Genomic DNA, 14,913 nt, shown 5'->3' with positions numbered 1-14,913 from the left:
GATTCATGTCACTCTTCTATAAACTGAATAACTGTGCTAACCACTACAACAGAGTGACTTCACAACTGTGACCATTCAGATTTGAAGGCTAACCTAAGTAGCTAAGATTATATATACCAGTAACCTACTTGCAGAGATCTGAGGTCAATGGAGTATCAAAATATGGTATTACATATATTAAATATATAAATCAGAAAAATGTCAATATTGCCTATGGGATATGAATGCTCTTTCTACTAAAACTAGAGTACACATGACACACACACATGCACACGCGGTACAGCTGATACGGTTACATTAGCATATTAGGTGTTTCTATTGCTTGATGTTTGTGCACATTATGTTATATAATTTTATTATCTCTTTTATTAGGACATTGATAACGAATCTTTTTATAACCATAGTGGAAATGTTGCCAACTTTATCAGTTTTTAGTAAAGTTTCTAAAAATTGTAAAACATAGGTTATGTCTTTTTGATGTACTTTATTGGTTGATTGTGCGTAATTGTTTAGTGATGTTGTATGTATGCCAAGAAACATACTAAGAAATCTACTGTTGGCTTACATGACTGTTGTTACCTTTCATTGCTCACAGGCAATCTTTATACTTACAAGAACAGAGGAGCTTTGAGTTCTCTCTTCTGACCTATACATGCAAATTTCTATATGGCTAATATTGAGAATAAGGCAGTTTCAGAATGTAACCATACCATCTAAGGTCTGTAAAGCTGCTGCTTCTGTGTGTGTATGTGTTGTGGTTATTATTTTAAAGCAAGTTTAAGAATAACAATGGAACATTTACCAATGGGAGGAGAGTTGATACTGAAAGTAGAGTTGAAAGGAAGCTGCTACATAGTCCCTCAATCTGTTAGAAATAACAGCCAAATCTCTTGCTACTTTCTTAAAAAAGGAACATCATTGAAGATTGTAATCTTGAGTACATTATACTGCATGGGGTAGGAAAGAAAAAGACAATGTGACCACTGTGATGATTGCCTTAAATTACTGATTTGTATCTGTAAATTGTTCTTTATTATTTGTCATATTAATGTTGTGCCACGTATTAAATTTGAGTTATGCATTCTTAATGTTATCCAATGAATATCAAACTCCCAATTAAGTCTTGTGGTTATGCACAGAGATCCAGAAGGAGAAGGGACTGACATGCAGCTAACGAAGGAAGGTGTTACCTGTAAACAAGCACAGAACTGTCTATAAACTATATGACACAAATCCTCTTGATTTGAAACCTATATAATCTACCTTAATAAGTCTCTTTAAAGTTTTTCTGAAAGTCTTATATAACAGTTGGGGATGAGGATGAACACTGGACAATGTTTGAACCTTAACTTGGAAGAAGCCAATGCCTGGCTAATACAACGCAAAACTCTTGTGTGAAGTGTTGACGATATCAAAAAGAAGCAATTTCTTTCAACCTATGGGGTCAATGGTATAATGAAGCTAAACAGCCATAACTGGAATGTTTTTGATCTTAGGTCTAGTGGGAAAAGGCAGACCCTAGTTGAAACAACAACAACCATGACCACAATAATAATCATTGTGATGACAAGAAGGATGACTCAGCTTAATGAATCTACTCTGCCATATATTCAATATAATATTTATTTAGAATTAAATCAAGTGGAGATTTAACAGATAAAATTTTAGTCTCTGATGTTGAATATTTTGAATCAGCAGTATCATTTACAGTTAAGTTAGTATTAACATATTCAGTGACTGAGTTTCAATAATACAATTAGAAATATTGGGTCATCCCATAAATAATACAGATTTTTTTATACTTCTTTTATTTTTCAAAATTTTGATAAACAAAGTTCTTTTTTAATCTAAATTATACTCTCCTCCATTTTCTACAATGCTCTTCCATCTATCTGGTAAACTTGCAAGGCCCCTCTTCCAAAATTCACTTGTCTATGATGAAAAATACTTCCCCAGTACTCTTCTGACCTCATCTACAGAATCCATATTTTTTCCTTCCAAATGATTTTGAAGACTGCGGAATAAATCATAATCAGATGGGGCAATGTTCAGCGAATATGGTGGGTGAGGCATTGTTTTCCATTTAAACTGCTCCAGCCTTTGGAATATCATCTTCATTGTATGTGACCGAGCACTATCCTGATGAAAGAACACCTTTTGTCTAGAAACCAATGATGGTCGTTTTTCTTCTTGCACTGACTTGAATGACTGGTTGAATGACCAAATCCAAGCTTCTCTACTAGTTCCTCAACAGTTACAATGGGAGTTTGTTCCACTAGGGTTTGTAGGACATAATCGTTGAGCTCTACAGATCTTCCAAGATGAGGCTTGTCTTCTAGGCTGTAGTTCCCAGCTTGGAACTTCTGGAACCACCGTTGACACTGACTTATGCTTAATGTCCAATCCCTATATACTGCATTAATATTCCTCGCACTTTCCATTGCATTGTTGCCTTTATTGAACTCATATTACAAAATATGTCGAATATGCTCCTTTTTCACTTCCATTATAGTTTTAAAAAAATAACTGTTAAAATCAAACTGCACTCCTCAAAACTTGCACTAAGAATAAGTCAAGGTAAAATTACTACCTGCTTTTATAGCAAGTTGATGCAGGTAGTTTATTCCGTCCCTCTCTGACTTTTAGTTCATGCAATTGAAAAAAACCGCATTATTTATGTGATGATCCAATACTTACAATGGTGATGAAAAGTCAGTATTAACTCAGTGACTATTATTTTAATGGTTTTGGTTAGTATAGTAGACAATAAAAGACAGACAGGTCTTAGTCTTATTAGACCTTTTCAGTCTTCACATAGATTTCACACTATTTGCCAAAATAGTGCTGAGAGAATTGCTAAGTAGATGTAAAAGAAACATGTTTCAATTATAGACATGAAAAATTAGCGTATCTAATAAGATCCATTACCAAAAGAAAAATAAATTAATTAGTCAGATATGCTATCTACATGAAAACAATAGTCTTGTCATTGCTAATGTAGTGAACATCAAGTATGTGAACACAAGCTATTGTTTCTCATGCACATGGTGTTACTGAGTAACTAAGTACAGTAATGTATTTTTTAGATGTTTTTAAAAACGTTCTTTACATCCATAATTGGCAATATAATGTTTGCCGGAAAACATTTTATCAACCTTCTAGTTATGTTTCCCCACACTAATATATCTGAGTACAGATATGTAGATGTACATTTGTGTGTGTGTGTGTATCCATACATACATGTTTGTATGTGTGATTGTACCACTGTGTATATGTATGCCTGTGACTGATATATTTGCATCTATGTAGCTGTATGTGTGATTGTCAGTGGATCTGTGTTTGTGTGTGTATGTCTATGGTCATGCATGTGTTTTAGTATTTTGTCTCTCTCCCAATTGTTCTCTCTTTTTAAACTGAAACTTTGAAAATAACCTATCCAATATCATTCTATTCTAACAGCCACATAAAGAAGACACCTGGTTTCCTGGCTTTAGTTGGTCAATTGTAATCTGTCCAACCTGTGGGGTACATATGGGATGGTGAGTTCAACATTTCTCTTCATTTCTTATGGATATTTGATGGTTATCAGAAGTCTTCACTGACAGTTAAAGCATTAAGAATGCAATGAATTTTACCATTAGCAGAAGATCTTTCTGCCACACACCCTTAGTTATGATTGTTAAAGCAAAATATTCATTGATAATGAGTATTTTAGTTCTCAACTATTTATAAGTTAATAACAGCAATGAACTAATAAGTCCTCTTTCTGGTCGCTCAACATGCAAGAAACAACACCTAACTCTTCCTCAAATTACACCCTACAGTTTTGAAAATGAAAGGAGACATTGCAACATGGAATTCTAGATATACAAAAAAATGGGATTGTCATAGTTGAAACGCTTTTGATCATAAGCCTGCTCAATCAGGGCTAAAAATATGGGGCTAAGCATTATCAACAACAACGACAATACGAGTTTAAAAAATTCTTTCTTAGCTCTTTATACGTCATTCATTCTTTCTGCCTCCACTCATTTATTTTACAGGTGAAAAGATTTAATCATGGCACTATAGAAAAACATACATATTCCACCCTCTCCATAATCAATTTCCATTCCACAGTATGCCACACACATTCCCCTGCTCTTCTCATTCTCTATTTTTGCCTTTTTTTGTTGCCAGGTAAATAAAGTAAGTGCATGTTTAGTATCTTATCCAAGGCACAGCTTAGGATCAAAAGTTGGGATGCAAGTAGAAGAAAGACTGCCACCTTATTTACTCTGCTATTGTTAATTGCTTCCACTAACGAGTTACATCTTCTGTTCTTCTAGACTTTCCCTCTACTGCTACAATGTACATACTCGTCATACAAATCTCTCTTTGGTCAGGCTATTTCATATTTTAGATTATACTCTGTCCAGTTCTTTTACCTGAGGCTTGTCTGTTTCTAAACCTTTATCATCACTCAGATATATTACAACTACTACAGATGTACTGTTTTCTCTTTGTTTCTTCTACTATCACAGCTTCTGCATCCCTTAACTAGAAATCTGCATATCTCCACTCAAATGCACTTCTCTCTTCTTTTCTCATCACCTTACTCAGTATCCTCCCTGCTTATATTTTGCCAATTCTTCCTAAAAATTACCATTCTCTGAAATTTTCTTTGTACTGATTCATTTTACTAAAGTTATCACTCTACAGAAATTTATAAACAGCATTAATATCATTAGTTTAAGAGGAGGGCCAACAAAGACCATAGGTACTATCCCTCTATCATTGATTAATGAAAGTATAACATTCTCACAAAACGTTATTCCACAACAGATAAAACTAGTCATCAATCACAGTAACCTTATCTAATCCATTTTTCACAATCTAGCATCGCTTTACCGGCACATGTGCCAGTGGCACGTGAAAAACAAACAACCTTTAAATGGATTTATTAAAAATGATATGAACTACAACTGGCAAAGTCATTCAGCTGTTAGTCTTCCAGACAAAGGGTTAGCAATGTATTTCTTGTCACCAGCACTGTAGTCATGTCAAGAGTAATTAATTCTCTGTTATTCAGTCCATGTTGCAATATATAAATGTCTTTGGGATATGCAACTCCCTACTACCAGACAAGATAATGTTTTTTTACTGGAACTTCTGTATGATCCTCAATCTGCAAGAAATAATAGTGAAATCTTTCTCACATCACACCTTACCAACTTAAAAAGGAGGAGATAAAGGATAAGATAATCCTAGAGATACTGTTCCTGAGAAAAAAATGAGATGGTCACAGTTGGAATACCTTTCTTCATAGTTCTGATTATAAAGAGCTAAGAAGCCAAATAACTGGTTTCTTAGCCTCCAGTGCTCTTTCATGAGCAAAATCAGTAATAAATTAGTGCTACTATCCATGGAATGAGATTTTTAAATAGCTAAGATTGTGTTCAAAATATCTCACCCACTACACAGGAATTTGTAGTGCTGCTCAAATTTACTGTTGAATGAAATCAACAGTACTGCCCACCTCTTCCTCATAGCTATTCCTATTTAATCAGTACCACAAACATTCCACACCATAATTATGTGGTGTCTATCATGAATCATTAGAAATGAATGGAATCCATTTAAATTAGAACCAATAAAACAAATGATTGAGATTAGTGAATGGATCTCAAAACCTCCCCCCTTCCCCATTAAAAGTGACAAACTGGTAGAATTGTTAGGGCATTGCATAGAAAGCCTTGTGGTATTTATTACAACTATTGCCATTGAGTATTGAAAGCGCAAGTTCCACTGGGCAAGACATATCGCAGAGCTTACATACTTCGTGTTGACCAATGAAGTATGGTATCTAAGAGATTGGAAGAGACCACATTGTGCTAGTGTGAAAAATCTGGGGTTTTGCAGAAAAAAAAAATGCATTCATGTTAAATTTTATAATTCTCTTCTTTACTATACAAGATTCATCTAGCTTATTGAATCTTCTTTTGATCATTTGAAGGTCTTAGTGTTTTCTTCTTGAATGTAAAAGAAATGTTGCCTGAAACACAAGAAATTGGAAAGAAACTTCTTTCATATAGTTAATCAGAGACTGATTGGTAGGATTGGTAGTACCTTTGATATTTTCTTGGCTCTCTCAGAATGGTAATATTAATGCAGTTCATAACCATATCAATGCCTTCACAACAGAGTGAAGTCATTAGAAATTATTTATTTATATAAAAAAGCAAGCAACTAATTCATAAACTAATTAAGCAAACAACTAATCCATTAACTAATTAAGCAAACAACTAATTCATTAACTAATTAAGCAAGCAACCAATTAACTAATTAATTAAGCAAGCAACTAATTAACTTATTTATTAAGCAAGCAACAAATTAACTAATTAATCAAACAAGCAACTAATTAATTAACTTATTAAGCCAGCAGTTAATTAACTAATTGATTAAGCAATTAAGCAACTTATTAATTAACCAATTAATTAAGCAAGCAACTTATTAATTTACAACTTAATTAAGCAAGCAAGATACTAATGAATTAAGCAAGGAAATTATTCATTAACTAATTAGTTAAGTAAGGAAGCAACTAATTAAGCAAGCAAGCAATTAACTAATTAAGTAAGCAAGTGACTAATTAATTAAGTAAGCAAACAAATAATTAACTAATTAATTAATCTAGCAAGCAACTAATTAACTAATTAGCAATCAACTAAATCATTGTTTTATTAATTAATTAAGTAATTAGTTGCTTGCTTCTTTACTTAATTAGTTTGTAGTGAAACCTCTCTCTCCGGTATTTAATTACAAATGATAACGTAGCGGCTAACACCTAGCTTTCGGCCGCTTGGACCCCTTGTGTCCACCACCCTGATTGGTTCTTATTTGCGTGGCAATTGTCACCAGTTCTGTTTTACGCCAGGGTGCATACTGTCCAATCGTGGCCTTCTAATAAGGTCGCATGAGAGAGAGTTTTTCTGCTTTTCCGGTGAGCCCTTTTTCATCTATAAATAGCCCTGTTTGAACCACGTCAGTTTGTTTCGACTCCAGACCTCTCACAGGTCTAGTCGCTGACCACACACACAGAACACAGCTCCAGCCAGTTTCCAGCGACGACGTCATCACCACCAATGTACTGTCTACTACAGTTCCGTCGCCAACACCACCACCAGAGTACACACCAACAACAGCAAACGCGGTTTCATCTCAACACTGTTTGAGTGGATTGTTTCCACCACGAAGTTAACAGCCAGAACAACCTGCGAGAATGTTCTGTACCAAGCAACCGTTCTCCAGCATCGACGCTCAACTTCACGCGCAACATGTGACACCACAGCTCTGCTCTTCGGCCACGACTTCTTGTACAGACATTCAATCCCATATGTAACTCTTCTATGAACTGGTATTTCTCTATCTCTGTGTTTAGGACTCTTATAGTCATTGTTACAGACACTTATTCTATGCTCTGTATTTCTCACTCACACACACACATACTTTTATGTATACACACTATTGTACACGAAGGCCTGTCTTATGTATTGTATTGTTTATATTGCCACATGCACGCACACACAGCCACACTGTTCACTATGCTAATAAACCTTCTCTTTATATATATCTAACGGTTGTCTGTCACACTGCTTTTCCTTTGCTGGCACTCGCTCGCATCATCTCATTGCAAGCCCTTCATATGTCATATTAATATGTTTGTGTTCGACCGTGCGATGCGTTAAAAGGAGCCTTCTCCTGTTCGTCGCCATCTCCTTTGGTTCGTACGGTCCTTTATTACAAGTTAATTATTTAGTTGCTTTCTGTTTCCCTCTCTTCTTCTCTCACTTTTCGCCTTACCCTCTTTTTCTCTCTCTTTTTCTCTAGCTCTTTGCTTTTTCCTTCAACTAATCATGTGAAAAAGTTACAGACGGGCTAAGTAACAGAGGAACAAGCAGAATTATTATTAGATTCACTTGATTGTTGTTTGGCCCAGGTCAACACAGATATATAATTTAAAACAAATAGTTTTGCTTGATCTGGCTCTAGTACTATATTATCTAGCATATCCTTTACTTATTTAAGATTGTTGAGTGTGATTTAAGGGAGAGTTGGCTGCAATTTCTAGCATGTCAAGCCACCATGTAAAGGCTTCTCTTGTTAACTCATTTACTCACTTGATATTGTTTCTTGTGTTTTCAGGTTTTTTGAATCATTTGATTCAGATTATCACACAGGAGAGAAAAAGTCATTCTATGGATTAGTCCTTAGTCATTTAGTACATCAGGAATGTGAGTAAAGCTTTCAATATTTCATCTATTAAACATGGCGAGATGGCAGAATTGTTAGTATGCCTGCCAAAATGCTTACCAGCATTTCGTCTGTCTTTATGTTCTGAGTTCAAATTCCAACCAAGGTTAACTTTGGCTTTCATCCTTTTAGGGTCGATAAAATAAGTATCAGTTGAGCACTGGGGTTGAAGCAATTGACATACCCCAACCCCTGAACTTGCTGGCTTTGTGCCAAAATTTGAAACCAATATTTCGTCTATTAAATATTAAAGTCAATCAAATAAACCAACTCTTGTCACAATTATTAGTAGTTTTTCACCAATTGTATCTTTCCAAGATATATAACTAATACTCTTTATTTCATAGTACAAGTAGAAAGATATATTTTTCAACACATAAATACTGATAGAACAGTATACATGGGATAATATCCCTTACAGAGCAGAAAAATCTGTCAGCAACCTGGCTGAAAAATCTATCTTTCTACTTATACTACAATACATTTCAGCGCTTCAAAAACAGACTTAAGTTTGTTTACATATGACGTTCTTTATTTCATATTTTCATATATCACTTTGTTTTAAATTTTCTACATCATTTACAAATATATAAAATATATTATTTTTAAAAATGCATTTTAAATTTTCATTAATTATAAAACTCTGTATTAGGGTAACAATAACTCACAATATTTGTTTCAGCTATCTGTTCTCTCACTCCACAAAAATACAAAAAATCAACTTTCAGGGTTAATAAATAAAGTACCAGTCCAGTATTGGGGTTGATTTTTCTCTATTTCTTTCTCTCTGTAAGAAATCAGCTGTCTCAGACCTGGAAAGGGATAAGTTCTGTCAGGTTTAACATCCAAGACACATCATGTCATGCTTGTATCTCTACAACTCAAAGAAAGAAATATTTTGTACATCCAGTGTTAATATCCATGGTTTATCTATGGTTTTTACAATGAAGAAAACCAAGCTTATGAGGGTCTCTGCATGGTTATTTGACATGCAGCTACATCACCCTCAAAACATACCTAACCATCTTAAATAAGGAAATGGAATATTGAATATGTAGTCTTGCATATTCCTAAAAGGATGGGTTGATCACAGCTGGAATGCCTTTGATTGTAGGTTTGCTTAATGATTTCTGTGGCTGAATCTTCTACCTAATGTTAACCACTTTACAAAGTATACTGAGTGCTTTTTTTTATGGCACCAGCACTATTGAGGTCACCAAGTAACTTGAAAGACAAGGCCCCTCAACTGTGTGGGAGTGTCGTATTGAGGAAGGTGGCTTTATGCAAGATGTTGAGAGGCTAAATAGGGATAAAGGGGTAGGAACAGGTGTCTTGCAGTAGAGGAGATATATGGCTGCTCCAGCTAGAAAGAGAGAAAAGATGGTGATGAGGTGTCAAAGCATTACCTTCAAGGTACAAGAAAATGAATTGAAGAGTGAATAGAAGCAGACTATCAGAAAAGGGTGGGTAAGTTTCCAAGAGTGTGAAAGGAGAATGACAGATGGTTAGAGATGGAGATAAAAGCGAACACAGGTGGTCATTAGTCAATCACAGTTGGGAGGAAAATAGGAAGTGATAAGTGGCAATAGAAATAAAGGCTGGGGTCGGAGTGCAACAGTATAATAACACAATAGATAAATGAGAAATAGTTGTATGATGTAGAGTGTGGGGGATGAAAGTTACAATTACAGAGACTGAAACCAGAGGTACACATGGGTGGAAATAGCGATTGATAAACAGGGATGGAGGGATTGATGGCAGATATAAGAGGGTGTTCAGGGGAAAATAAAGTGGTAAGGGATGATGTTGAGAATGCAGGATGGGTGACAAAAGGTTCCAAGGAGAAGGATAACTGATAGTGTGAAAGAGGATGAAATAGTGCTGTTCCACTTTCATATAGTTACAATAGCTGAGAGAATAGTGCCATAGTCAGAAGAGTGTTTGTTGAGATAAGTAGGTTTTCTTATCATTTAATGTCTGTTTTTCATACTGGCATGAATTAGATAGTTTGACCTGAGCTGGTAGGCTGGAGAGCTGCACTAGGGTCCAGTCATCTATTCTGGCTTGGTTTCTACAGCTGGATGCCCTTCCTAATGCCAACCACCCTACTTAGTGTATGTATTGCTTGTCTTTTATGTGTCACTAGCATGGGTACCCCATTACATTTCACAAGCAAGGGTGCTTTTTACATGTCATCAGTGAGCACAGCAAATTGCCAATCACCTCAGTCTTTTGTCATCTCCTCCACATGACTCAATATCTTGAGGTATGTTTTCACTACTTCATCCTACATCTTCCCTGGATCTCCCTCCTTCAAAAGTTCCATCCATATTTAGTGATCAGTATTTCTTTGTTCAGCTGTCCTCACTCACACACATTCTATCATACCAGTGCTGTCTTCTCTCTTTGTCCAATTTCATCTCAATACATTTTCACTTTGTGGTGCATATATACTGACATTACATATCAAGTGGAGCATTTGCTTATATTTCTGTATAGAAATTCCTCTTTAAATAAAATGCTTTCACTCTTAATTTCCCTTTGTAAATCTATTTACTGAGAGAAGGAAATGTAACATGTCTGACTGACATAAACACTATTAATTATTTTCTGTTTTTATTGCAGATGCTGACAGTTTGATTATTGCTCCAAAAAGCTATGTTAGTTGATTTGTTTTAAAAAAAATTTACGTCAGTTTCCATTGTCTTAATAAAATTATTGCAATTTTATTTTTTAATTGTCTTTTGGAGAAGTTTTATTTTCATTTATTTAATTTTTGCATTTGGTTTGCATGATTCTTGGTGTGAACTTATGTGTTGAAATAGATTTTGTTGTATCTTAGGAAGGTCACAATTATTATTTTTGAATTTTCTTCAGAAACTTCTCAATTACATGATAAACAAGTATATAGTTTGAAATGGGTGTAGATACAGTGAGAATACTAAGAGAGCTTTGTTGCAGGAGAGAAACACTTAATGATAGGTAATTGATTGTCAGAATTGTTTGAGCATTGACGAAAATGTTTCACAGAGTTCAAATTCTGCTGTATAGCAACCAAATCTCTCTCAACTCATACTCTGTTATCTTAAAAAAGGGAGTTATTTATTGAAAAATGTAGTCTTTTGTATAAATGTATTTGAATAAAAGATAAAATGGTTATCGGTAGAATACTTATAGTCTGCTCAATAAGAGCTAGTTTGGAGCTAAGCTACAACAGCAAAAACAGCCATGTGACTCAGCTACATTACAGTTGGTGAGTCATTCCAATGGAATGGAAATTGTTGCAATTTCCTGATCTTTGTGCTCTAACTTCCTTTAGAACATTCTAACTCTGAAATTTGTCAAAATGAATCTAAATATATTTACACATCTTACATCAAATTAAATTATTATATTCATTGCATAAAGAGGAATTTGGAATAATGTAGAATTTTCTATTGTCAATTGTTTTATATTTTAACATTTGTGACTGGCTGAAAGGATATCCGGGAACATTTTTAATATGTAACAGTGTCCTCTAAGACAACCACTTTAATTTTGTCATGATAAAAAAAATCCCATGCCAGTGGTATGTAAAAAGCACCATTCGAGCATGGTTGTTGCCAGTGTCACCTGACTGGCTCCTGTGCTGGTGGCACATAAAAAACACCATTCGAGTGTGGTCATTGCCAGTACCATCAGATTAGCTCCTGTGCAAGTGGCACGTAAAAAGCACCATTTGAGCATGGCCCTCATGCCAGTGACACGTAAAAGCACCCACTATACTCTCGGAGTGGTTGGCATGAGGAAGGGCATCCAGCTGTAGAAACTTTGCCAGATCAGATTGGAGCCTTCTGGCTTGCCAGCATGGAAAGCAGACGTTAAATGATGAGGATGATGAAAAAGCAAACGGCATTCTTGGTGTTGAGGATGGTGTGTCCTCACACCATTAGTATCTTGTGTGTGTGTGTGTGTTGGGTATTGTAAAAAGTTGAAAATTACTGGTCTGTAGCTTAGCTAAATTATTTAGATGTATCTTTTATTCATGTTTTCTGCAGATTGGTATTGGATATTCTTTCATAATTCATGATAACTTAAACTTATGTATTTGTTCTGCTGGAGTGGTAAAAGTTATCCACATAAGGTACCAATATTATAACAAAAGGATAAGGGTGATGGATTGACAGAATTAATAAAACATCAGATAAAATGTTTCTTCTGGTTCTTTACATTCTAAGTTCAAATTCTATTGAGGTCTACTTTACCTTTCATCCTGTTGGGTCAATAAATTAAAGTAGCAGAAAGTACTGGAGTCGATGGAATCTATTAACACCCTCCTCCAAAATTTTAAATCTTGTACCTGTGTTAGAAACAATTTTTGCTATAGGCATTTGGTATTACCAAGTATCAAGGAAGAAGATTGGTAGTATCAATAGGATGGTGAGCAAAATGCTCTGTAGCATTTAGTTGCATATCTATACAGTGAGTTCAAATCTCGGTGAGGTCAACTTTTCCTTTTATCTTCCTGGGATCAATAAAATAAGTACCAGTTATAGAGAGGTGTTGATACAATTGACTGTTTCTCAACCCCAAATTCCTGTCCCATGCCTATATAAGAAATTAATATTACCAAGTCTCAGAGCAGTGAATTGGCAGAAAGAGAGCTCTACAATATTTTTATTTCATTCCTATAAGTTTCGAGTTCAAAACTCTCTGGAGTCTGTTCTCTTTTTTCTTTCAATAAAACAAGTATGAGGTGTACACAAAAGTCATTTCAATCTTCTGTATATGTTCTATTAATGTTAGAAATCAATATATATCTTAAGCCAAATGATAGAGTTCTACATGGTTACTTGGTCTGCTAGAAATAGTAACTAAATCTTCCTCAAAAATGCATCATAAAATTCCTTAAATGGAATGGCACATCAAACGATGCAGACTTAAATACACTATGCCTGAGAAAAAGGTTGTGATGATCATAACTGGAAAATGTTTGATGAAAATTCTGTTAGTTCAGAGATTACTCTGAGATTTATTACTCAGAGATGCCATACATATGAAAAAAATATTTTAATGTTAACATGTTTAACATAGTGAGCATCAAAGATCTAATTAGAAATAATTATGTGGTGAGGAAAAGATAAAAAGTACAGGAGATAACCCTGGATAGGTTTTGGTCTGATAAGGCCAGAATACATCCATATAAGAACTCAACAAAACAGACTTTGCTGTACTTATAGAAGTAATGTTGAGAAAATCTATATATTAATACCACTGTATGTCCCTACCTACTTACCTACCTGCCTGCCTTTTGTGTCATGCTAAGAAAAGTAACTCAGAATTAAAATAATAATTGTTAGTTACAGTAGTAGTGGAAGAAGCAAAGGTGGAAAGATATCTATAACTATCTGCCTCTTTCTCTCTACTCCACTGTGTGTGTGTGTGTGTGCGTGTACATATATATATATATATAGAGAGAGAGAGAGAGAGAAGGGAAAACATGAGGGGAATAGGGAAAATAGATGATGACAAATGATGTTGATGTTTGTTGCCTGTTGTTGGTAATCATGATAGAAGAGGTGGCAGCAACACACATAGCTCAATGACAATTATTTGTACTAAGGCTCATGTATTATATCAAATGACTTTTTTTTTTTTTTCTTTTTTGGCTGTCAACTCATTACTACTTATAATCACCATCATCTCTATTAATTAACATCCTAGTTTGCACCTAGCAACATCATCACCACAACTATAACAGTTCTTAATGTATGTATGTTTGCATATATATATATGTGTGTGTGTGTGTTAACATATTTAGTCTATCAATCCATCAGTGTTCCTTTTTCTTCCTATCTTTCCCTGTTAGCACCTCAATTTATGATCATAGTTTCTTTCTCTCCTGTTCTCTCTCTCTCTCCCCCTCCCCCTCTCTCTCTCTCTCTATATATATTGCTTGTCATTCCCTGTTGTCTGCTTCATCACAATAACAACAGACGACTACAGTTCTCAGTTTTAACTAGCAAAACCTGTGGAATTCCCATGGGTTTCACTAATCACTAAATAACTGCACAAGGTTGGACACAAGTATCCATGGAGTCTATACTTCACTGAAGTGGTTTAATAAAAAGAAAAATGTATCATTTAGTTGTATCTGTAAGCATCTAAATTATTAAAATCAGATTAGTTTTTGAGCTAATGTCTTTTTATCAACGTATAATTATTTCCTTTTAGATTTATAATGCTAACTGCATAACTACATATACAAAGACTGGTGTGTCCCACTAACTTCGTTTCTTCATAACTTTCTTTAAAATGCATATGTTTTAATGAAATTTTCCAGCGGTATTTCAGATGGTGTAGACTACGATCGTATGGTTACAAAAAAAATGGGGAAAATGTTTTTTGAGTGACATTTTTACTTCCACAAAGACTTTATTAAATGCATATTTCTTAAAAGAAATTCAAGAGGTGCGTTTGCCGTGATGCAGATTATGATTATTATTTTTTTTTTTTGAAAATTTTAAAGCGATACTCGTAATGTATACCGCAATAATCGTTATGTACACCTCTCTAGAAAAGTTCATAAAAAAACATGCACTTTAAAGAATATCATAGAGAAACAAAATCAGTGGGTCACACTTC

General features: G+C 34.7%; 1 protein-coding gene across 3 annotated transcripts in view; it reads left to right on the top strand.

Annotated features, from left to right (window-relative positions):
- The window catches only part of LOC106882350 (protein cereblon), a 34,036-nt gene extending 23,010 nt beyond the window's left edge, over positions 1–11,026 (top strand). The window contains exons 4-6 of one of the 3 annotated variants that reach the window (XM_014932997.3): positions 3,460–3,539; positions 8,182–8,270; positions 10,915–11,026. In XM_014932997.3, coding sequence (XP_014788483.2) covers positions 3,460–3,539; positions 8,182–8,270; positions 10,915–10,958 — 213 coding nt within the window. In that variant the 3' untranslated portion in view covers positions 10,959–11,026. Of the gene's footprint in view, positions 1–3,459; positions 3,542–8,181; positions 8,271–10,914 lie in introns of those variants that run through there. The other 2 variants (XR_016241557.1, XM_052967173.2) reach the window with 2 other exon arrangements.
- The last annotated feature ends 3,887 nt before the right edge of the window (positions 11,027–14,913 follow it).

The sequence above is a fragment of the Octopus bimaculoides genome, chromosome 4 (assembly GCF_046866305.1).
Source record: "Octopus bimaculoides isolate indiv1 chromosome 4, ASM4686630v1, whole genome shotgun sequence".
Taxonomy (NCBI): Eukaryota; Metazoa; Mollusca; class Cephalopoda; order Octopoda; family Octopodidae; genus Octopus; species Octopus bimaculoides.
Note: the sequence above shows the minus strand (reverse complement) of the source record. Positions and strands in the feature narration are given on the sequence as shown.